This window comes from Heteronotia binoei, chromosome 14 (assembly GCF_032191835.1).
Source record: "Heteronotia binoei isolate CCM8104 ecotype False Entrance Well chromosome 14, APGP_CSIRO_Hbin_v1, whole genome shotgun sequence".
Taxonomy (NCBI): Eukaryota; Metazoa; Chordata; class Lepidosauria; order Squamata; family Gekkonidae; genus Heteronotia; species Heteronotia binoei.
Genome location: NC_083236.1, coordinates 1,153,127 through 1,178,864, shown reverse-complemented (window position 1 = coordinate 1,178,864; position 25,738 = coordinate 1,153,127). Strand labels below are relative to the sequence as shown.

Here is a 25,738-nt window from a genome sequence, read left to right as displayed (position 1 = left end):
AATAATTAAGCAACAATTTCTCTGGTTTATAGAAGATTTGAATTCCCAGCACTAGATACCAATTTCATAATTTGTTTCTGGTATCTGGAGGCCTGGATACATGTCCATCGCAGGTGAGAAAAGTCTGCATTACTTTCCTCACATACTTTATAAATCTTTGACAATCTCAAGGATATCAAATGCTATCCATAAATAACTTTTCAGATTTTCCCAAAAGGGAGACAAACTATAAAAGTGAAGTGCATGGGTGAAATTCCATTTTGTGCCATCAAAATAATTACTTAAATTTTCTTTCCACCTTGAGAGAAGATTTTGGACAAGTTTGAGTGATGTGTTCAACAATATAGTAAATATATTTGAAATAATTTTTTCCGTCATCTAATATTTTATTTTCAAATGCCAACAATTGTCTCAATGTAGTATCTTATCAATTTACAAAGGTAATCTTGAAGGTGGATGCAGATATACTTGGATCTAAGTGATACTTAATATAATTAAATGAGACTACTTGGTTATTGATTGACAGTTTCCTATATTGGTTAAGTTCCAAGGACTCCCACTTTCTCAAGCTAGAAAATTCTGGATTCATCTCGTCAGTCGTATCATTGATAGCAGTTGCTAAAGGCGGGTTGGCACTGCTTTTACGTCTTCATTTGACAGCAGCATTTGACACAGTTGATTACAATCTCTTGACCCACAGCCTTGCTGATACAGGAGTTCAGGGGTCTGCTTTACAGTGAGGATCAGGGACAAAGGGTGGTGCTTAGTGAGAGGATCTCCCCACATTTCTTATTTGAGTGTGGGGTGTCACAGGGGGTGATTCTCTCACCAACATAGTTCAGCATCTATATGTGTACCCTTGCCCAGTTGGTTCCGGGGGTTGGGTTGAGTTGTCACCAATATGTGAATGACACCCAGCTCTAACTGATGATGGATGGATGGCTGCCTAGCATAGCTGATTGAAACTTATCCAACACAGATGGAGGTCTTGTGCCTGATCACACCACAGCATCTCTCCATTGTACCTATGGCTCCATAAGCAGGCTGGCTGGGGAAAGGAATGGGAGGTGTAGAGCAGGTAGGTTTCAGGGAGTGCAACTGACCTATTCTTCCTCCCCCTTCCCTTTTCCCTGGGGAAAGGAAGGGAAGGAAGGTCTATTTCATGGGTGGCCAATGGTAGCTCTCCAGATGTTTTTTGCCTAAAACTCCCATCAGCCCCAGCCAGCCAAGGTCTATTTTACTCCACTGAAACTGACCTTACTCAAGGGAAAGTGAGCTCTGAAGGCATTTAAATACCTTCAGAAGTCACTGAGGATGGGGTGAACCGGATGAACTGACAAACCACGAGAGTTGGGGAATCAAACGAACCATGAACCAAAATGAACCACCAGTTCAGGCAATCAAAAGAACTATGAACCAAGATGAACCACCATTTCCTGGTTTGTGCCCATCCTTATTACACATTCCCTAGCCTATATCTTCTTTTCACTTTCTTCTATTGCTGGTTCACAATTGATCTTTAAGAGCCTTTTGTTATTCAGCCAAATGCCTAAATACTTAATTTGATCAGTACTCTTCATATTCTTAATCCAGTTATCTGTTTTGTATACATTTGTATCTGTATTAAAACATATAAGCTCAGATTTGTCCAAAATTAATTTGTAACCAGATACATAGCTATATTGTACAACCAGATTTTCTAATTCTCTAACAGACTGCTCTATGTTTTTTAGAAAAATAATCTCATCTGCATGAAGCCCTATTTTATATTGGGCTGCTCCTATTTTAATTCCCTGGATTTTAAAATCATCTCTTACTGAGAATGCCTGTGGGTTCCAATGAAATTGAAAACAAAAAAGCAGAGAGAGGACATCCCTGACATAGCTCTCTGGTACTATCAATTTGTTGAGAAAGTACCCACTGACGCTTACCTTGGCAAAAGATTGTGAATAAATTGAATTTGCTCACCTTTTAAAGTTTTCCTCAAATCCCAGAGCTGTAAGGGAACCTGTCAAAAAGCTGTCAAACAAGAAAGCTGACTCAGTTTTTTCCTCTTAATAACACCAATCAAATATACACTTTTTCACATGTTAGTAGTTAATTTGCAATCTGACATAAAACCAGTATGATCTGGTGATGTATACTTACAATTACTGCCTTCAGTCGGTTTGTTCACATACAAGTCAAAAAGATGTAGTTCAGATTTAATTGACCAACTGGATAAAATGAGCTGACATGGGATCTTTTGAGGGTTTGAGAATAAAACATTGTTGGTCTTAAAGGTGCCCCTGGAGTCAGACTTCATTCTGTGTTATTCAACCCTCCACCCAGGTTTTAGGTAAACAGCCGGAATCAAATATATAGAGGAATAGCTATTTATATTAAACATCCATTATTTGGAGTGATAAGAAAGAAATTTATTTATTATTAGTCATTATTATTAATCATTTTAATTAAACGCAGTCTTAATGATATAAAAATCACTTTAGGAAATATTCATGCCCCCAAAAAATCCATCACCCACTTGTTGCCTTTGCAAAGGGTGACCTGATATCAGGTCGCCCTTCAGTGACTTCAGTGCAGTGATGAAGGTAGATTTCCACTGATCACACAGTAAAGAGAATAAACAATTTAGTAACTCTTTTAGGCCCTTTTTCCTGTTTAGTTTGGGGATTTTGGGCTTGGTTCAGTTTAGGGCTGCCCCGAACCCCAAACTGACCTGGACTTTTCTGGTTCATTCGTATCCCTAATCCTGATATGATGTTTCTGGATTTTATTATTTTAAAAATTCAAACAGTACAATTATCACATTTTCAAGCCCTCTGTGAGTTCTTTTGTGATGTTGAATGGAGCCTCAAAGCCAAAGCTTGTGGGGCAATAGGTGACCTGTGTTCTTAAACACGGAATTGTCCCTCATATGTAAAGCAAGATAACGCTCAATTTAAAGAGTACATAGGAGACATATAGCTTGGGGGCATGGTGTGATGTGTCTGAACCCTTTGCTGTTTCCCTACTGCATCCATTTCAAGAACGAACACTGATGGTAGGTAGGAGCGTCAGCAAGCTGATGTGTGGCTTCTTTTGCACTTTAAATTTTGCATGTGCTTTACTCATTAAGGTTGAAGCACATTGGAAGACTTGGCTCTTTAAAAGTGAAATAGACTGTTCCTGAATATGAGCATTAGGATAATCTGCTAATGCACAGAAAACAGTTTGAAACTTTTGAAACGTAGAAAATGTGTTTCTTATTCCCCTTCACCCTGGTTTATAGAATGATGTGTATGAAGATAAAGCCTGCCATCTCAAAGAAATGCAATCGAAAACAAGGAATATTAGCACAGAATTAACGAAACCTTTAGTAGAAGGGTTGTACCACCTACTACAGGAAGCTTTTCTTTGAACCTAGTTCGCCATGTTATTTTTCTCTATGGAGAAAAAGCTATGGAAAACTAAGCATTAAAAGAAATGGCACTAGAATATAAAATCCCTATAGCTCTTGTATTTCAGAGCAATAATTTTCTTCAGTAGAAGAAAAGTATTGTCCAAAGCGGGGAGGGAATGACTCTGAAAAAATGTGTAGAAAATATTTGGCCCCAAAATTTACTACGATGAAATGGGATATACAGTAAAAGTGCAAAAATTTTGACAAGCTTGAATTATGTGGGGAAAACTGCTTATTAGTATGCTTCAGTTGTTACAGTAGCCTTTATTTGCAGTGAATTATATATATATATATATATATTTTTTTTTTTTTCAAGTTCAAAAAATTTTATTGAAATAAAAGGGATCATACAAGCATGTAGTAAGAGGCAACCATAGCGGAAAGCGCTGAATATCTAAACGAGGCGTAAATTAACAATGACACATCACAGATGGTAACAGGGTATGATCCAAGAAAATATATAGGGTGCAACAAATCTATTAACATCATAACCACAAAACCTATATATTTTTATTTTCAGAAAAGATTTCAAGTTTGTCAGTGAAACTGAGAAAGAAATGAAAGCCCTTGTAGAAGCTGTAAATAAGGTTAGTAAAAGAAACCTGTATCTTCCCAAGTATATTAACATTAAAAGCTATGTATGTTTGCCATTTTAAAAAAAGTTACTCTGTTTTGTACAGTGTTTGACGTAAAAGAAGAAAAATCACTTCTAGTATGGATATTTAAAATTGAAGCTTGTATCAGCTTCATTGTCATATACTGTTTTGACATGGGTTTTACTGTTACAGTAGCCTTAATTTGTAGTGAATTATATTTTTTATGATTATTGTAGAAAAGATTTTAAGTTTGTCAGTGAAACTGAGAAAGAAATGACAGCCCTTTTGAGAGCCAGTTTGGTGTAGTGATTAAGTTCATGGACTCTTATCTGGGAGAACTGGATTTGATTCCCCACTCCTCAACTTACAGCTGCTGGAATGGCTTTGGGTCAGCCATAGCTCTTGCAGAGCTGTGCTTGAAACAGCAGCTTCTGGGAGAGCTCGCTCAGCCCCATCCACCTCACAGGGTGTCTGTTCTGGGGAGGGGGGAAGGTAAAGGAGATTGTAAGCATTTCTGGGACTCTGAGATTCAGAGTGAAGGGGGGGTATAAATCCAATATCATCATCATCATCACCATCATTGTTACGGTTAATGACAACCCAAAAGACCCTCTTTGGTTGCAGTTTTGTCAACAGTGTGGAGTTCTTCCTACTTTGCCAAGTAAATTTATTCTACTTAATGGAAGCTTGGTCCATGAGGGCAGCCATGTTGGTCTGAAGCCCAGAACAAAGTTTGAGCCCAGTGGCACCTTTTAAGACCAATGAAGTTTCATTCAATGTATAAGCTCTCAGGTGCATGCACACTTCCTCAGATACATTGAAATGGAAGTTACCAGTCCATACATATAGGTAAAGGTTGAACGTCTACCTATATGTATGGACTGGTAACTTCCTTTTCAACATATCTGAGGATGTGTGTGTTCAGTTCAGTTCAGTTTGCTTTATTACGGTCCATGACCAAATACAGAGGATGTGTGTGTGCACATGAAAGCTCATACATTGAATAAAACTTGGTTGGTCTTAAAAGGTGCCACTGGACTCAAATTTGGTTATAATGGATGCTTGTAATAGAAATTATAGGCTAGACTCAGTACTACCACTACTAGAGTGAAGCTGATAGAACTATCCAAATAGGCAGCCGTGTTGGTCTGAAGTAGTAGAACAAAATAGGAGTTGATTGCACATTTAAGACCAACTTAGTTTTATTCAGAACGTAAGCTTTCATGTGCATGCACACTTCTTCAGACGAAGAATGAAGTACAGTAAGCAGAGCCACATATAGCTGGTGGGGTTTGGAATGCAAAGTGGTACAAAGTTAAAATCCAATAGCAGAATAGTAAAATTAACAAATTCAGAAAACCTTTGATCTGGGTTGCATTAGCGTGGGAAACCATAGAACAGTAACATGTCAGAATGTGAGAATGCCTGTTAATTATTCTATTGCTAATAAACCTGGGTCAAAAAGAAGGCATTTCTTTCCCAGAAGTTTTTCCTGTCCAACTAATTTACCTTTTAACATGTAACATAAATATATACATCATTCTAGTTTGCCATTAGGATAAAATACATTAAAATATAATGGAAGATGGGTTTAGTATATGTAATGAGATAAACAGCCAATATCCCTTGTTTGAGTATGTCACTACAAAAGCATTATTCTGATACACTATCCTAAAAGATACACTATCCTAAAAGAACAAAGGGGAAAAGTCAGACTGCTCCAACTACCGGGGGATAACCCTGCTCTCCATCGCAGGCAAAATCCTTGCCAGAATACTCCTGAACAGACTGGTGCCCACCATTGCAGAAGAACTCCTCCCAGAGAGCCAGTGCGGCTTCAGAGCTAACAGGAGCACCACCGACATGGTATTTGTTCTCAGGCAGCTCCAAGAGAAATGCAGGGAACAGAACAAGGCTCTGTATGTGACTTTTGTCGACCTTACCAAAGCCTTCGATACCGTTAGCAGGAAAGGCCTGTGGCAAATCTTGGAACGTTTAGGATGTCCCCCAAGGTTCCTCAGCATGATCATCCAGCTACACGAAGACCAGCGAGGCCAAGTCAGACACTGCAACGACCTCTCGGAGCCCTTCCCAATAGGCACAGGTGTAAAGCAAGGCTGCGTTCTCGCGCCAACTCTCTTTACGATCTTCTTTAGCATGATGCTTCAAAGAGCCACAGTAGATCTAGATGATGACGATGGTGTCTACATCCGCTATCGCACCGATGGCAGCCTGTTCAACCTGAGGCGACTAAAGGCCCACTCCAAGACAATGGAAAAACTCATCCGAGAGCTACTGTTTGCTGATGATGCTGCACTCGTCTCCCACTCGGTATCAGCTCTGCAGCATATGACGTCTTGCTTTGCAGAGGCTGCCAAGCTATTCGGCCTAGAAGTTAGTCTGAAGAAGACAGAAGTTCTCCACCAGCCTGCACCCCAGGAAGATTATCACCCTCCCTGCATCACTGTGGGTGAATCAGTTCTGAAGACAGTCCAGCAGTTCAGCTACCTGGGGTGCATCATCTCCTCAGATGCCAAGATCGACAAGGAGATTGACAACAGGCTGGCAAAGGCAAACCGTGCATTTGGCCGACTGCACAAAAGAGTGTGGAGCAACAAGCATCTGAAAAAAGGCACAAAGATCAATGTTTACAAAGCGGTTGTGATGACAACCCTCATCTACGGCTCCGAATCGTGGGTTTTATACCGTCATCACCTGCGACTCCTCAAGCGCTTTCATCAGCGCTGCCTTTGCACCATCCTCAACATCCACTGGAGTGACTTTGTGACCAACACTGAAGTCCTCAAGCGGGCGGAGGTTACCAGTATCGAGGCACTGCTGCTGAAGACGCAGCTGTGCTGGGCAGGGCATATTTCTAGGATGGAAAACCACTGCCTTCCCAAGATTGCCCTGTATGGCGAACTCTCCACCGGCCATCGAAATAGAGGGGCACCAAAGAAGAGGTACAAGGACTCCTTGAAGAAATCCCTTGGCACCTGTCGCATCAACCATCACCAGTGGTCTGACCTAGCCTCAGATCGCAAAGCATGGAGACACACCATCCACCAGGCTGTCTCTTCCTTTGAGAACGCATGCATAGCTGGTCTTGAGGACAAAAGGTGACTGAGGAAGAATCGCACTGCTACAGCACCAACCCTAAATCAGACTTTTCCCTGCAGCCACTGTGGCCGGACCTGCCTGTCCCGCATTGGTCTTGTCAGCCACCAGCGAGCCTGCAGCAGACGTGGACTATTGCACCCTTCTTAAATCTTCGTTCGCGAAGCCAAGCTGAGAGAGAGAGAGATCCTAAAAGAAATACATTGGAGTACTGTGGATTCCATTTCTTACTTCTCCATTTCTACTGTAACCTGCTGAGCCCCTTCCCTATTCAGTTTGGGGGGCAGTCAAAGGACCTTCAAAGGGTCAGTGTGGGTATGTGTTGGACAGGGGAGGTTGGCAGAAATCTCTGTCCCTTTCTCTGTCACCACAAATGTTTTTCTGAGGATGTATCTACCAGAGCACCTTTGGATCTAAGCTAGGGTGTTGTATTTTTCTCCAGCTTTCATAAAGTTAACATGTCTCTGTTGGCCTAATATAGAGCAAGCATACAAAGAAGAGTCACTGCTTCCCACCCATGAACAGAGAGCATCGCAGAATCATCCACGAGCTTGCTCAGGCTTACGGCATTGAGAGTGTGAGCTATGATAACGAACCAAAGCGCAATGTTGTTATCAGTGCGGTGAAGTATGTTGTTCCATTTTCTTGTTATAAGTGGCAAAATAATCACCTCTAATAAATGCTGTACTGTTAGTATTTTGTATATTTAGATTAGATTAGACAGATTCTTTACATTTACACTGAACACATTGCCCACTGTTGGTTTATTAGATATTTTTGATAATAGTATTTTGCATTTGAATAGAACAGTGTATGTGAGACCTCCCATTGAAAATACTACCCATTTCGCTATGTTCCTCTATTTTATTTTTACATTTAAAAGTGTAAGAGTTGCTGTGCTGGTCATTTCCTGTGCTTTTATTTGTTATTATGGGTATAGTCATTACATGTAGTAGCCATTAGTGGATTTATGCTCCGTGAAACTTTCTAATCCCCTTGTAATCCCCCCATAGCTATCACAGGAGTTGTCCTTGAAAGGGCAGCTGCTGTGAGAGCCCTCTCAGCCCCACCCACCTCACAGGGTGTCTGTTGTGGGGGGAGAAGATATAGCGATTGTAAGCCACTCTGAGTCTCTGATTCAGAGAGGAGGGTTGGGTACAAATTGCAGTCGTCGTCTTCTTCTGTGCATCACTATATTTTCTGGCAACTAATCCCATAATTTAATACCTCATGTGAAGGAGAACAGCTTCTCATCTGTTCTGAATCTGTTACTCATCAACTTCATTGGGTGACCCTGAGTATTATGGGAAAGAAAGAAAAAGTGCTGCCCACTTCCTGCAGCCCATGGATAATTTTCTAAACTGCTGTCCTGTTCCACTCATAGTTGTTTTTTTCCTAAACTGAAAAGCTCCATATTCTATAGCATTTATTCAGAGGAAGGGTGATTGCAACCCTTGAATGATCTTGGTTACCGTTTTGCTCTTGGTGTATGGCAATCAGAATTGTACACAATATTCCAGTTGTGTGTTCAACCATAGAATCCACAAAGGCATAACAATGTTGTGCATTTTAAGTCCTTCGTAATAATCCCCAGCAAGGAGTTTGAATGTTTCTCTGCTAAGATGTGCACCAAGTTAATACTTTCATTAAGCTGTAGTTTAAACCAGCTGTAGTCATTGCTGGTTTAAACTTAGTAATTTTTGTTCCCTTACACTTGCCTACACTGAAGGGGAGGGACGGTGGCTCAGTGATAGAGCATCTGCTTGGGAAGCAGAAGGTCCCAGGTTCAATCCCCGGCATCTCCAAAAAAGGGTCCAGGCAAATAGGTGTGAAAAAACCTCAGCTTGAGACCCTGGAGAGCCACTGCCAGTCTGAGAAGACAATACTGACTTTGATGGACCAAAGGTCTGATTCAGTATAAGGCAGCTTCATATGTTCATATATGTTCAACATCATTTGCCATGTAGTTGTCTGCACATCTGATTTAGAGAGATTCTTCTGGAGTGTTTCGTGATCAGCCTTGCTTTTCACCATCCTGAACAATTTGGCGTCATCTGCAAACTTGGCCACGATACTGCTCCCCCCCGACAACACTGGGTCCAGTGCTGATCTTTGTGGGACCCCCCCCTTCTCACTCTCTTCCATTGCGCTTGACTTTTTAATTGTAAGCCAACTCAAACAGGACTCTGAAGAGGCCACATAGAAGTATTATAACTTTGCTTCCAATTTTACCAATTTCACTGCATAAGAGGAACTGTCCTCTTATCCCATGACTGCTATACTTTCCCAGCGGTCTTCAGTGAGGGACTTTGGCATAAGCTATTTTTTCCACATCTGATTGGGGGGACCAACATGCTTTCCTCCCTGCTTCTGAGTTAAGGGGTTTTGTAGAGTTGTGTTTCTTCATATAAAAAAAGCCTCATTTTCTGTGTCTCAATTTTATACTTCATGGACTTTGGTTTTTCTGTTGTTTAATTTCTCTGTATAACACAAGTGCTCATCAGTATTTGCAAACAATGCATGATTGTTCAAGACTGTGGATTTTCTGGCGTGAAGATGGAGGGATAATCAGAGAATCACAATAAGGGGGAAAGCAAACTGCTTGTTTCCAAATAAGTATAAGCTACGCAGACCTTGGAAGGTTTTCAGTTGCAGTCATTAAGACATCATAGGACAAATCTCATTGATATTCTGACTTCCTTTCTCCAGAGGGAAATCAGTTTGTCCAACAGTTACTCTGACATCTCTGCTTACCAAGGAGAGGCAGAGCAGACCCCCACCACCTGTTCCTCATCACAAACAGTCAGAAAAGTAAGTACTACTCTGTTCTTCTTACGAAACTTGGCTGTTCATAGAATGGGAACTTCCATGGTATCTTTACTAGGGGTCCCACTGGAATCTGCTATAGGTGAATCCATATGCAGGCTTTCTGCTGTACAGTGAATGTAAATACAGTGAATGTAAATATGCTCCTCAGTAAATATGCTCCATCCAGTATCTGTCATGTGATTCAACTCTAGGGAGTGATTTTTTAAAATATTATATAAGTGATTGAGACAGATTATATGTCAGTTGGATCCAAATGATTCTGAATGAGTGGTATACACAGGTGGATAGTTTTTATATAATCTCTCTAGCAGGGTTGTCAAATGTCTGGCCCGTGAGCCACCCTGGCCCACCCAGGGCTAAAGCCCTCTGAGCTCTTCTTTCCCTCCTCCTCCCCCTCCTTCATCACCTTTTGAAGCACTGAGGCTGATGAAATTTCCTGCTCTTTCAGTTCCAGACTCTTTCTGCCTTGTCTTTGCTGGCTGCAGCATGAAGCAAAGCTGCAAGGAAAACGTGGAATTGATTTTCTATTAAGGTCTCTGTGCCCAGCTAGATAGGGCCCAGAGGCCTTAATGGAAAATCCATTCCATGTTTTCATTGCAACTTTGTGCTGCAATATGTTTCAATGGAATGGAAATAGTTTCACTTTCTGCGTTCCTATAGCCAGCTGAAAAACTCATGCTTCCTGGAGTTGTGTCCTTACAAATAAATGGTTGCTTTGAGCCAGCTTGCCCCTGCTGAATGGACCTGACCTAATGAGTACTCTAACCTGGGGACCCACAGCCAAATGGTGATATTACACTGAAGAGTCATAGCCAATCTGAGTTGAACTTGCGATGGGGGAGAAGCTTGCAACGCCATTTCATTGTTTTCCCATACTCAGGGCATTTTATATTTTTAGCTTCTGCTATGATCCTTGTGCTTTTTCTTGATATTTTATTTTTAAAATTGCCAAATCCCACAATTCCTCCACCTTTCCATTTTAAACAAAATATTGCAATGTTTATATTTTAAGTTAAAAAGTAATATCTTTAATCATGTTTGTGTGTGTCCTTTATAAAGTTTTATATCTCTGCTACCTCACATTACATTTTATGACACACATGACCTGGCCCCGCTAAGTCCCATTTGTGTCAGATCCAGCCCTCCTAACAAATGAGGTTGACACTCTGCTGTCTAGTGTTGCGTTCTGAAGGAGAATAAAGGAAGGACTCTTCAACATTTATTGAACAGTACAGAAGAGTTTTGAAGGTGGGAAGGCATTCACAGAGAGCAGGGGTGGCTAAACTGTGGTTCTGCAGCCACATGTGGCTCTTTCACACATCTTGTGTGGCTCTCGAAGCCCCTACTGCCTCATCAGGCAGCTTGGAGAAGGCATTCGTCTCCTTAAATCACCTTTTTCTTCCCATGCTTTCCTACTTCTTTGATCCTAGAGAGGAGTCTGCTGTGTGCTCTTTTTGCATAGGGAGAGGGAAAGAAGACATCCAGCCAGTGGAAGTCCCTTGAGGTCTGTGAAATATCTAACCCAGCCACGCCCTGTGACTGTCATCTTCATGAGACACTGATTTAGCTATAGATGAGGGTCACTTTGTTCCCTCCCAAGAGCCAGATTTTACTGGGGACAATGGCTTATTCATTGCATGGGGCAACTGATCTCCACATGCACTGGCTTTTTTTGGAAGAGAGACTTCTGACTGCTAAACATTGCTATGATGACTAGTTTTCTTTTGCTAATCAGCACTTGACAGCCACAAGTCCTAGTCAGTGTTTTTAGCATAAGAACAAGCTTATTCCTGTTCCATGAATGCGCTGCTTAAGTGCATCACACCAGTAGCAAATTTAGACTTGTGAATTCGTGTTCTCAACAATGCCAGTTCGTACAGACTATGACAGAGGTGTCAAACTCATTTGTTACAAAGGCTGGATCTGACATGAATGTCACTTTGTTGGACTGGAGCATGCATGCCATAAAATGTTTCACGAACAAATGTGATTTCAAATACTGAATGGCAATAGCAGGCTTGGCTGGATTAGGTGTGATATGCAGAGGTATTGTAGGCATGGAGATATCAGCTGTGGTAATGAGACAGGAAACCTAGGACTCAGTTCCATTCAGGAGGATTCAGTCAAGGAAAATGCAAAGAATAAATGGCCATAAGTCTGACGTTAGAAACCATATCATTCAGTTGCTGACCTAAGAGTAGCAGGGCTCCTACAAAGGAAGACAAGACTGCTGAATTTCAATTGATAATGAAGCTCAAAGCAATTCATCCTCTTGGACTGAACTGAGAGCTAGTTCTCCTGCCTCCTTATCATTTGGCCTCTGAAAGATAGAAGGGCCAATCCAAGAGTTCTAATTCCTAATCAGGGTCATTTTGAAACAAAAGAAATCCAAATAGGAACAGAGAAATCCCAACTAAAAAAAAAAACTTTTCAGAATGAGCCGAAATGTACATTGTGCTTGTGTTGATTCTTCTGAATCAACCCCTCCCTCCCTCCCTCTGAAGAAGTGTTCTTGCACACAAAAGCTTATACCTAGAATAAAATGTTGTTGGTCTTAAGAACATAAGAGAAGCCATGTTGGATCAATGGTCATCTAGTCCAACACTCTGTGTCACACAGTGGCCAAAAGAACCAGGTGCTATCAGGAGGTCCATCAGTGGGGCCAGGACACTAGAACCCCCATCCCCAAGCACCAAGAATACAGAGCATTACTGCCCCAGACAGAGAGTTCCGATAATACACTGAGGCTAATAGCTACTGATGGACCTCTGCTCCATATGTTAACCCCCTTTTGAAGCTGTCCATGTTTGTAGCTGCCCACCACCTCCTGTGGCAGTGAATTCCATGTGTTAATCACCCTTTGGGTGAAGAAGTACTTCCTTTTATCTGTTCTAACCCGACTGCTCAGCAATTTAATTGAATGTCCATGAGTTCTCATATTGTAAGGGAGAAAAGGACTTATTTCTTTACCTTCTCTATCCCATACATAATCTTTCAAACCTCTATCATGTCACCCTGCAGTTAACATTTCTCCAAGCTTTTGGTTTCTAAATTTCAACCTTCAGCCTTTCAGCTTTTGGTCCAACTGGCATGGCTACATACACTTAATTATATCGTAAACACTGGAAGATAAGCCAGCAAAGTTAGATAAGGCCAGCTAACTGGAAATAATTTTATTTCAACCATTTATTTATTCTTCTGTTTGGAAAGCCTGCTAGAGGTCAGGCAGTTAGCTCAACCTGCAGTGCTTTTAATTGTGTTACCTTGCATCTGTGTTACATTGCTTTCACAATGCCCCTGGTCTGAAGAAACATAAGAAAAGGGGAAGGGAAGAACTCTGACTTTACATCACCACAATTGCCTTTTTCTAAATATTCAAAATTAAGTATAGATGATCTTTTTAGTAATGAGCAGCCAGATAGGTTTATGCTGCCCAAAGCGAATAGATTCAGCCCTCTTGCACAAAAGGAGAGGCTTCCATCTCCAGAATTTTCCAACTTGTGTTTCATGAGCCCCAGTAGAGGAGGAAGTCATTAGGAGAGATTTAGATGGACAATCCACTTGCACTCCAGCACATGCGGCCAAACCTTTAATAGTGACCCTGTTTAGAGGGGGTTTAGAAAAGCTGAGTTCTTCAAACTGATTCACGATCAATGTTTGCTTACAACATTTAAATAAGATTTTGAGCAAGTTAGATGAGCTGTCAGCATTGTTAAAGTTTACATCTAAAGATTCTAGCTCATTGGAGGCTACAAACTTAGCAACTGTGAAGCTGCCACTTCAGCATCACCAAATAAGCAATTGAATCCATGGGCAGTGGACAAGCAGAGAATACTTTAGCATTAACTAAAAATCAGGTAGCTATAGTGATTGCTAAGATCCCGATTAACTTCAGAAGGTGATCAAATGCTCCTTAAGCCTTCTGCTGAAGCTGTCCTGAGAGAAATGGACTTGAAGCAATTGGCAAGACTGCCTGATGATAAAGAGGGTAGGAGACTAATGCTTTCGTTTTCTGGCTCCACTATCCCTAATCTGTTGTTTAAATTGAAATCTCACCTTGCAACTTTTTTGATTCAGCCGGTAAGAGTGTTCCAAGAGGAAGGTAGAAGACTCTTGCTGACTCTGCAAGATTTCACCTTCCCTCCCAAGAAGGCATCAAAATCGTTCAGAATGCTTTCAGGGGGTTCCCATTTAAAGATTGGACCAGTTAAAAAATTAGATAACCAGGATCAATCTTGGAGAAGGAAAATTTCAACTTCAGATTATTGTATAATCTATTGTATTTGATGTTGTTAGCTGCCCTGAGCCTGCTTCGGCAGGGAGGGCGGGATATAAATAAAATGTTGATTGATTGATTGATTGATTGATTGATTGATTGACTTGGCGGAGAATCTGGTTGGTTTGTTAGAGCCCAAAGTCACCTCCTGCCTTCAGGCTGTCAAGCATGTGAGAGGGTTGCTCCCTGTTCACATTTGGGCTTACATCAGGATTCTGTCCAAATGAATAGAGATATGGCTGTTTTTGCTTTTGAGAACTTAGCAGTCTTGACATGCTCATTAAATAGTAGTCCTCCTACTGCTGATTTGCGAGTTTCTGCAATCAATGGATTTATCTGCTAGTAGACCCTTCCGTCCTTCCTCTATGGATGCTACAGCTTGACTTGGCTTGAATTATTCTTCCCATATGAAGATCCCCTCACGGGGTATATCAGAGTGGCAAAGATGCCTTTTCTATCATGCTATAATCCCTCCCCTCCAATGGAACTATGACATCATAGTGGTTCAGGAGACCTGGACAGCTGCCGATCTGGACATGGACGGCTATATCACGCTTTTCAAGTGGCTGCTACCCCACCAAATGATCCAGGAAGATTGAGAGGTGGGCTGGGCCTATTTATTTAGACATCCCACAATGTTAAATGCTCGGAAATGTCACCTCTTTCCTATCTAGCTATGGCAGTTCTTATATCTTGGAATGGTGGCAGTATGATCACCATAAATGCCTACTTATCTCCTCAAAATACGAAAACAGACATTGAAGAAATCTGGAAGTCTGTTGAACAATATATTTTACATATAATTTTAGACTAACTGGAAGCCATAATCCTGTTGATGGGAGATCTGAATGCTCTAGATGATTCCCATCTAGAGACCAAATATACGATTCCTCTGGGGAAGCCAAAGGGGGCTTCTTTTCTTTTCTTTTTCATGGCTATCTAAAGACCAGTATTCAACTTTGTTTAGCAAAAGCTTCATACAGGCTAGGCCTTCAGGTACTAATTGGTTCTTCATCTGATGACTATCTTGGTGAATATACTTTCATGGCAGGAACTAAATTCAGTACTATCGATTATATGCTTGGTTGTCCCCTCCTCATTGATAGGGTTAAGAACTTTCAAGTCCTCCCATATTTAGAAGGAGATCACTTCCCTATTTCTCTTTTGGTAGTGATACCTCATAAAAAGGGACACCACTCATTGAGGCTGATTGCCGATTCTGCATCTTGAACAGCTTGGAAGTCACCTGAGATGGTCTATTCAACTCAACATTAGGTTAAAAGAGCAGCTAACACCAGCAATATTTTATCATTCCTGTGCTTCCTTCTTGAATCCTGCTTCAGTGCAAGATTTGTTAATCAATTATGATAGTTTGATTCAGACGTTAGGCTCCTTTCCTTTGGATCTCCAAAAAATCATAGGCCTAAATTACGTAAGCCATCTAAACCTTGGTTTGATAAAGATTGTGCTGATGCCAAATTCACCCTCTCCCAGATTTACTGTTGTTATATTCAGTCTGGGCCAGACGTAGAGCTAAAAGAGAATACTCCAAAGATCAATGGAAGATCTTTCTACAAGCAACCAAGGATATGAATGTCAAGTCAGCAGATTCAATAACGAGTCATTGTTGATACAAAGAAGCTAATTTATTGATACTGATACTTGAGGCTAGGTTAGCATTGAAAAGACTAAAGAATAAACTGTAGATACATTGCATATAAGGGATACTTCAAAGGGATTCCTAAGGGGGGAGGATTATGCAGGGAACATTCACACATTGATGTTACCAATTCGTTCTCAGGCTTGCGTGGCCTTGATCGTACTGGGCTCCTGACTCCCTTCCGAGAGCCAGGCCTGAGAAAGCAATGTCACCCCAGAGTCGGAAACGACTGGTGCTTGCACAGAGGACCTTTCCTTTCCTTCTCTCTGAATCAGAGACTCAGAGCGGCTTACACTCTCCTTTATCTTCTCCCCCCACAACAGACACCCTGTGAGGTGGGTGGGGCTGAGAGAGCTCTTACAGCAGCTGCCCTTTCAAGGACAACCTCTGCCAGAGCTATGGCTAACCCAAGGCCATTCCAGTAGTTGTAAGTGGAGGAGTGGGGAATCAAACCCAGTTCTCCCAGATAAGAGGCCGCACACTTAACCACTACACCAAACTGGCTCTTAGATAGTTGGGGTTGGTCATGCAAGTGCTAAAATATCTCATAATAATTTTGTAGCAGATAAGGGAGAAAGATCAGCCCCCTGAGTATTATTAAATTTCTTCATACTAAGGTTTTTTTTCATTTTCATCAGCTGCTCTCAAGCTTTTTTAAAACAAAGACTTTATCTCAGTTACTTTATGGGACATATATTGGTCCATCTACTTCTTATTTCACCCCTCTTGAATGGGTTCGATCCAAATTATTGAGACCAGCATTGCAAGTTCCCAGATGCACCTTTAATGCAATGATTTGTCTGGAAACGGGGATGCCAAAGGGGTCCACTGGAATATTACTCTCTTCCCTCTTTTTTGGCTCAATATAAATATTAACTTCTGAGGTCTTCTCTCATATATGTCATTAGACGACTTTCAAGCTAGTTGGCATGACTGTCCAAGCCAAAATTATACAGCTTGGGTTTTCTTCTTCAGCCCTTCTTTGGCTGGGTGGTGATTGAGCTAGGCAGGTCTTGAGGCAGAGAGTTGGAGATATTGAGTGGCATTTTGATATTTTAAGGGGGTCCAGCTATATTGCTGCTCCTCATAAACATCATCTTTCTATGCCGACCACTTACTTATTTACCTTTGAAAATAATAAGCAAAGAAGAATCTTTCCCCTTGCTAGTTTTTCCTCTTTGCCATCCTCAGTTATTGTCCATTGGTAGAGAGACTTTGTCCTTGCAGATGTGGAGAGGTAGAGACGACAGCACATGTGTTTCTTTGCTGTCCTTTTCATAATGGGGTTTGTATTGTTTTGTGTATATCCTTCTATTACTTTAACACTGTTCAGATACCTTGGATTTAAGTATATTATAAACTTGCTCTTGTCTGATGATAATACAGAGATCACTTGGAAAGTATCTGGGTTTTGCTCTTAAGCAATGAAACTTTGTACTATCCACATTTCTCAGGGTATTGAAGCAGATGGTAGAGGGGGTTAGTTTAATTGATTATATTTTAGCTGGAGTGGTGAAAATTTTTATCTATATCTGTCTTATTAGTATTGTTATTAACATTGTCTTGAGGTTTCCTTGCATTGTATTTGTTGATTTATATCAATGTATTCTTAACACAAGTGTTTTTAGGTTACTTTTTTGTATTGTGGTCATGGACTGAGACTGTGTATTCTCAGGTACAGCCAAATCTGCTTTTTTAGGGGGAGGGGGTCTTCTAATTTTTTATAATATTCATTATGTCACTGTATTTATTTCAGGCATGGGAATAACAACCTGGATCAAGGCTTCAAAGAAGAGCCTGTGATTGATTATTTTGATGTACAAGACTGAAGTAATTAATTATGCTTTTGAAGAGTGGAAGTGCAGCTGCTGGTGCATCAGAGTGCATTTGCTGAGTTGAATTCAAATTTCATCATGGAAACAGAGGATGAAAACAGACTGACCATCAAAATTTAACCATTATAACAAAACCTTACAATCATTTTGGGTAGAACAACTCACATGCCAGGGGGACAGAGTGAGAGTTCCATGCGCATCTATAACAAGCATAAATATGACCTTCTAAGAACTCTGTGTTGTACAATAACTACTAGAAAAAATACCATTAATAACTTTCAGTTGAAAGAAACAGGAAAATGATTTTTTTTTAAGGATGTGGGATGAAGGGTCAAGGTTTATATTGACAGACTCAGTTGAAAACCAGACTTTAAAGTTGCAAGATATTGTCTCCTGGCAGTTTCATCCTCATTCAGCTCTGTCAGCAAGATGATCAAATCTTGATTCGTACCAACGCTTTCTAATGCTGAGTTGCTTCTGCCACAAATCCTCCTTCCTTTGGCAGTGCCAAAACCTGCACTTTTTGTCATTTGCAGGTATGAAATTGGGAGCTCAACTGAATATCTTTTTTTCCCCATAGAAAACTTTGTCTTGGATTTATTCTCTGGTTTGGTGAACAGTGTAGCACTCAGGATGTGCTTGGCTTGTGGTGGTAAATACAAATACACACTGAACTTTAGCAGTTCTTTCTAGCAAGAAAGAAAAGGCAGGTGTCAGGCAGCCACTGAACTTGCCGTCTTGCACTTCCATTGAAATCTGAACCACATTTTGCCAGGGTAGCTTCTGGTCCCGCAAGGTTTGTCAGAGTCAGAGTGCTGTATTTTCTAATGTAAGAGTCAAATAGACACCATATTTTGTGTGGCTCTTTTTGATGTTACAGTTCTGTTGTGGAAGTTCTCACACAGCTGTTCCTTTCAGACATTATAATCGGGGAAGGAAGTTCAAATGAAGGTCGTGAAGGAGTCAGTCATGCTTGTTTTATTGCAGTGGAACCTTGCCTTTCCATACCAACATCTGAGACAGCATTTAATAGGAAGGCAAGAAATCTTGAAGTAGACAGGCACACCTGTGTCTGACTCAAGAGCAAATGCAAGTGCCTTATGACTTTGTGAGGTGAACAGTCTTTGTTAACAATAGTGCTACAAGAAGTAGATGGACACACCACACTCCCAGCGGAATCTTTTGGCTTGCTGAACTCAGGCGTTGGTAGAGACTAGACATTGTGACCTGCCTACATCTAAAATTATGCACTTTCCCCAAATTTAATTTCCTGTCATTCAGGTATAAAAATTTACTAACCCGTGACAGTATTCTTGTTCTCAGCAATGCTAATAATATATTATTGAATAGATTAAGGACTTTTGTTTTCATAGGGTGCAAATGAATGCTCTTTGATATACACAGATTAACAAACAAACATACCCAAGTCTTCACAAAATTGTGCCTTTTAAAAATATTTCTAAAGGAGAACAAACCCCCTTTAAACACACACTCTTACACACACACATAGTGAAACTGTGCCACAGTCACCACAGTCCAATAACTATTTTCCTGCATGATAGGGGATTTGCGCACACATCAACTGTTGTTCTTACACACACACACACACAAAAGGTGCTAGCATAGGGGAGCTAGTGGGTACATGTAAATGGAAACCATTTAATGCAATCCAGACTTCTCTGTGCAGGACAGAGGTGGATGCCCTTTCCCACCTGCTCCCTAATTTGGACATGGTTTGTGCATTCGCAGAGGTTTTATTGCAAGGTGTGCTGATCACCTTTTTAAAGTGGTTGTCTCTTGATCTAACCCATATTTCCAGTCGTTGGTAGGGGTATTTCTGTGTGTGGAGGTGAGGGGGGTCTGAATAATTGCTCTGATTATTCAGTGCTGTGTGAGCATTGATGTGTGCGTAATCTAAAATTTGTGAAAACTGCTTTGGAGACCATTCTTTATGTCATTTTTCACGATGTACTTCATGATGAAGTGAAATTAACAGTGCTTGACCCTACTGTTGCTGAGTGGAAGAGACTCATTTGCATTACAGAGTTAATATGCGCTTTCAGTTGCTGCTTGTGCACATATTGGTGTATCTTATTGGGAGCTGAATTCTCAGCTGTTGTTTTGAAATCACCTGTTTTCTTGGTGAAGAAAGCATCCTTTATACCCTGCTTGTTTGGTTTCCACTTTTTGATAACCTACAAGGAGAGGGGAAAGTCTTTTCTGTGCTTTATGGTTTTTGGAGTTGTTCATGCAGACAGCACAGATGGAATGCTGGGTACTGAAGCTTAGTAATAGTCCCATATGTTAAATTGTTCTGATTATGCAGTGCTGTGTGTGCATTGATGTGTGCGTAATCTAAAATTTGTGAAAACTGCTTTGGAGACCATTCTTTATGTCATTTTTCATGATGTACGGTACTTCATGATGAAGTGAAATTAATAGCTTTAAAACTTCGTTATTTTTTCATAAGGTATTTCTGGAATTTATCTATACCCATTTGCGCGCACACACACACTTGCCTGCTTGCTATCAAGTTCATTGGTGTAATAAATTAGTAAATTACTAGATAAATCTGTAATAAAGTTCCAAGGTCAAACTGCTATTTTTTGCATTTACTTGATAGATTTTTGTGACACACACACACAAATGCAGAGGCAGCTGAAAAGCCACAGGAAGCCAACTAGGAGATAAACAAAGTAAACATCAAATCTTTGATGGCTGTCATGATTTGTATTATTAAAGCAATCAAATACTTTAAACCTATTGTTGTAGCTTTTGTTCTAAAAGTTATTTACCTGTACCTTTAGAAAGTAATGCCAGAAGTGGTCTTAATATTTCCTTTCCTCTAATATTAACAAGAAGTCATGATGCAAAGGGGGAGGGGCAAAGTCCAGCCCTCTTTTATTTGCATGTGGGCCAACCCTCTGCTCAAGCTGATGGGCAGGCATGTGCAGCATCTGCCCACTCCCAGGAGTTATAGTGTGAGCCTAAAACCAGAGAAACCTTTGTTCAGCCAGGTAAATGTTCAATCAGACTTGGTAAATGTGAGCCACTCACTGTCTTACAGCTGAACCTACCTCATTGCATTGCTGTGAGACTAAAAGAGAGAAAATGGGCTATATATGTGTTGAACTGAATTTCTTGGTGGAATAAAAAACAGAGCTGTCTGGTACTGTCCAGCCCACCCCCTAATATCACTACAGGAAAATCATGCACAGAACAGTCCTGTGTTGCACCTGCGATGAGGCAGCCAGCCATGGTATAGTGGTTAAGTGCATGGACTCTTATCTGGGAGAACCGGGTTTGATTCCCCACTCCTCCACTTACACCTGCTGGAATGGCCTTGGGTCAGCCATAGCTCTCATAGGAAAGGGCAGCTTCTATGAGAGCCCTCTCAGCCCCACCCACCTCCCAGGATGTCTGTTGTGGGGGGGAGGGGAAGGTAAAGGAGATTGTAGGCCGCTCTGAGACTTTGTCCTTGAAAGGGCAGCTCTGAAAGAGCTCTCTCAGCCCCACCCACTTCCCAGGGTGTCTGTTGTGGGGGGGGGAGGTAAAGGAGATTGAAGGCTGCTCTGAGACTCTGTCCTAGAAAGGGCAGCTTCTGAGAGAACTCTTTCAGCCCCAGCCACCTCCCAGGGTGTCGTGGGAGGGGGGAAGGTAAAGGAGATTGTAGGCCGCTCTGAGAGTCTGTCCTTGAAAGGGCAGCTTCTGGGAGAGCTCTCTCAGCCCCACCCACCTCACAGGGTGTCTGTTGTGTGGGGAGAAGATACAGGAGATTGTAAGCTGCTCTGAGACTCTGTCAGAGAGAAGGGTGGGGTATAAATCTGCAGTCGACTTCCTCTGAGGCACTGCTAGTCATCTCCATGAGGGGAAAGATACACCGTGGCTGAAGGGGAGAAAACACGCATTCTAGTGATGTTGGTGGGATTGCCATGGCAGCATCTGTGGTGTTCTATCCCACTGTGGAGCAGCCTGACAGCCTAGGCAGGAAGAGTGAGGGGGACAAGGTGAGCATCTGTCTCTAGCAGGGGGTGGAGAGGGGTGGGCCAGAAGAGCCGCCTCAACAGCACACACCCCACCCCTACAAGAGACCAGCTCTCAGCAGCACCTCTTGCTACTTGTCCGTAGGGAGGGGAGCATCACTCACGCACCCACCCCATGGGCATTCCAAGCACATGGCACACAGGGTCTTCCAGGGTCATGACACAATGCGGTCCATCATTACAAGACTGTGGATGTGCGGGTACACTTTGCTCACCAGTGGCCATACTGTCAAGGGCATGGAGGATGAGCAGGTGGAGCCCCCGACAGTTCACCCAGCAGCCATTTTATGTGCCCTTCATCCATCTCCTTCGCTACAGCAAGAAGCCCCTCCAGGTGCCCGGCAGCGCTGTAACAGGTGCCAAGCCCTCCCTCTGTTGCTGGCCCCTGGACAAGGCCTCCACCACTCATGACAGCTGCTCATGTTCAGTTGCCCCCTACATGGAGGAAAGGGTGGGCAGCATGGGCTCTGCCAGCAGTGGGCCCCATGCCTAGGGACCCTTTAATTCCCCCTTAGGGCCACCAGCAACCACCTCACCTGGCCTCATCCTTGTAACCTCTGTCTCCCCTCTGTCCGGTGGGCTACAGCTGCTGCCATCTGAGGAAGCAGAGTCCATCCTCTGCATTGCCTCCCCCTGGGCCCGGAGACTCAGTGATGCTCAGCAACTGCAGGACCTTGAAGGCTGCCATTGCCGTGTGGGTTTGGGCATGTTGGTGGTCCCTGACATCAGCACTGAACATCAGGTATTAGGGACCTAGGCACAAGGGGAGAACACAGCAGACAGCAGGAGCTCCCAGGTGGCCGCTGGTGGTATTGCTCCCCTTGCCCCCTGGAAGTACCTCACCATTCTCAACCACTGGCCCAAGTGCCTGGCCACCTTGGTCCTCCTCCCCGTTGCTCAGTCCATCTCCTGGCTAAACACATGGACCTGGGACCCTTGATGAGAGGGCCACAGTTGTCATGGGAGCAGACTGTCTGTGACATGGGGACATGATGATGTTGGAGTCACCCTCCTCTATGGGGGTGGGGGGTGGTCCCCAGCTGCTCTGGCTGCTGCTACATCCTTGGCCCTCAATGACCTCAGATGATAGCCCTGCTACAGCATCTCCATTCTGTGAGTTGCCTGTGAGGGTCAGGACACTGTGTGGATGACAGGAAGCTGCAGGTGGCATGTCCCAGGTCCCAAAGCCGGGGCCAAGTGGCAGCAGGCCCGTGACACTGCCATGGCCACCCACCAGCATGGGAAGTATGACTTCCTGCATCATGGCCTCTGCTCTGGGCAGACCTCCTTCCACTGCCTGCACAAGGAACAACTTTGGCCATAAGGGTTTTGTTAAACTACCAAGCAAGATGGTGGGAGGGATGGTGGCTCAGTGGTAGAGCATCTGCTTGGGAAGCAGAAGGTCCCAGGTTCAATCCCTGGCATCTCCAAAAAAGGGTACAGGCAAATAGGTGTGAAAAACCTCAGCTTGAGACCCTGGCAAGCCACTGCCAGTCTGAGAAAACAATACTGACTTTGATGGACCAAGGATCTGATTCAGTATAAGGCAGCTTCATATGTTCATATATGTTCAAGACCACAAGAATTCCTCAAGTGCTTCAGAATAGAAACCTCCATCTGGACAGCATTTCCCAGCGCACAAACCTGTTTTCCTGCCATACACCAGAAGGCACGGCACCAGGAAGGAGGTGGTGGGGCTACTCCAAGCAGTGGCAAGGTCAACACTTGCATTCTCCGATGCCAGCCTGGACAGCAGCACTGTCAAGTCTGGCTTCAACTCTGGCTCAACCAAAGAGCATGCTGGGTAGAACCAAAGCAGAACCAAATGCTGCTAGCACTCCTCTCCTGTTTCCCCCTCCCTTCCTTAGAGAATCCCCCTGCTTTGAAATCGTTATATGTGAAAAGTCTTATCTGAACCTTCTTAGCTCAGGCCCGGGGAGTCCTAGGAGCCTGGGAAACATCAAGGCCAGCACGCCTAATCAACATGAGAATGTATTTGTAACATCTATGTGTGAATGTCCCCTGCCCGTAGGAATGCCTTTGAAGTGCTCCTTATATGCAATGTATCTACTATATGGTTTCAGTCTCATCAAGGCCACAAGTATCCAGTATCAATAAACTAGTTTCTTTGTATCTACATCAACTCGTTATTGAATCTGCAGACTTGACAATTTGAAGAGACTGACTTTGGAATTCATCCACCCTGGCAACTTTGTAACCTGATGGCCAAAAAGGTTCCAGGAGATGGAGAACTCCCCTACCTGGAGGAAGAGCCGGCGGCACCTTGGCACGTACTAAACGCCAGGTGAACCGCGGTTTCCCCTCCACACTTCCAACTCGTGATCGCGCCCCAGCAATACCGGCCACGGACCTCAACCACCACGATGGACAAGGCCCCTGCCCGGAGGGACGCGATCCTGACCCGCCACATGAGGAGGCTGCGATTGACCGAGACGGAATCCGCCAACCTGGGTTCCCTGGAGTCGGGCGAAGCAGAAGCCGCCCTCGATGTCCAAGAGCAGGAGGAAAACCCCGAGGGTGAGGAGAAAGGGGGAGAGGAACCACTGCCGAAGGACACGCACGTGGACGATGCCCGCATGTTCCAGGCCATGGTCCGAAAAGAAGTGGATGGAGCGATCAAGGGACTGAAATATGAGATGCAGGCTATGACTGCCCAGATCTCCCACGCCCTAGGACTACCAGGCCCATGGAGACCTTCTCAGCCTCCACTGGCTCGCCCCCCCCCCAGCCCCACTACAAGCCCCGGCACTGCTGGCGGCAGACCAAGCGCCATGGCCGGGAGCGCCAGCAGGCCCAAGAGATGGAGGGCGAGGCAGGGCGTTGGATGCCACCTTTGACGGAGACCCAGACGAGGTGGAATACTTTGCCATCCAAGCCAACAGCTACATGTACTACTGGGGGAACACCTTCCCTGATGAATTCAGCCGAGTGGACTATCTAGGGTCAAAGCTGAAGGGAGCTGCCAAGAGATGGTACGTGAGTCTCTACGAAGCCATGAGCCCAGAACTGGACTATGTACAAACTTTCCTTCAAGCTCTGTTGGCCCAGTACGAGGACCCACTTCAGGAGACGCGAGCCCTAGCCGCCCTGCGGGACGTGCAACAGGGTTCCCGGACCATTCGCGAGTTCGCTGCAGAGTTCAGAACCAACGCGGCCAAGATGAGGGGGTGGAGTGAGCTGATGAAAATTGAACACTTCACCAGGGGGCTGAACGCCGGCATCCTGGATCGGGCCCTCACCCAGGCTAGACCTACCACCCTGGTAGGATGGATACAACTGGCAGGAGAGGTCAAGACCAACATGAAGTGGGTGGCGATGCAACATCAACACCAATCCGGGAAGGGGCCGCAGAAAACACCCCCTCCCCCCGAAGGCCAAACCTAAAAAAGCCATAGGGGGGGCGCCTGCGGGGCCTTGCAAGTGCTTCCGCTGCGGCGACCCAAATCACCTCGCTTCCAGCTACCCGGGCCCCCACAAGGTCCCACAAGGGGGGCAGAAGACCGGCACCCCGACCCCCAAGAAACCAACCAGCCGCCCTAAGGAAGCGGTGAAGAGCAGCCTCGCAGTGGTCGAGGAACCAGAGCAGGACATGCTACTGTCGGCGGAGCTGGCGGGAAACGAGAACGACCTGCTCTAAAGGGTGCGAACCAGCAGGTCGAGGAGGAGCCGGCACTACTGAGGGTGAGCGTAATGGGACGGTTATATTTTGTGGTAGTGAAACTGCTGAACCCTAAACTGAAAAGGTTCACGCAGGTGCGGGCCCTAATAGACTCAGGGTGTAATCAGGAACTGATCACCCCCAACCTAGTGGAGTCTCTGGGACTTGAAAGCTCTCCACTACCCTGTTCGATGCAGTTCGAGCAAATGGATGGGTCAGTGATGCGAGGGGAGCCGTGCAGACTAGAGACCCAGGTTTTGC

The 25,738-nt window shown here is 43.7% G+C and overlaps 1 protein-coding gene across 3 annotated transcripts in view; it reads left to right on the top strand.

Annotated features, from left to right (window-relative positions):
• Window positions 1–25,738, top strand: part of NFX1 (nuclear transcription factor, X-box binding 1) — a 441,461-nt gene that overhangs the window by 106,007 nt on the left and 309,716 nt on the right. The window contains exons 21-24 of one of the 3 annotated variants that reach the window (XM_060254053.1): window positions 3,963–4,029; window positions 7,637–7,782; window positions 9,865–9,966; window positions 17,677–17,750. In XM_060254053.1, the coding sequence (XP_060110036.1) occupies window positions 3,963–4,029; window positions 7,637–7,782; window positions 9,865–9,966; window positions 17,677–17,749 (388 nt within the window). In that variant the 3' untranslated portion in view covers window position 17,750. Of the gene's footprint in view, window positions 1–3,962; window positions 4,030–7,636; window positions 7,783–9,864; window positions 9,967–17,676; window positions 20,515–25,738 lie in introns of those variants that run through there. The other 2 variants (XM_060254054.1, XM_060254052.1) reach the window with 2 other exon arrangements.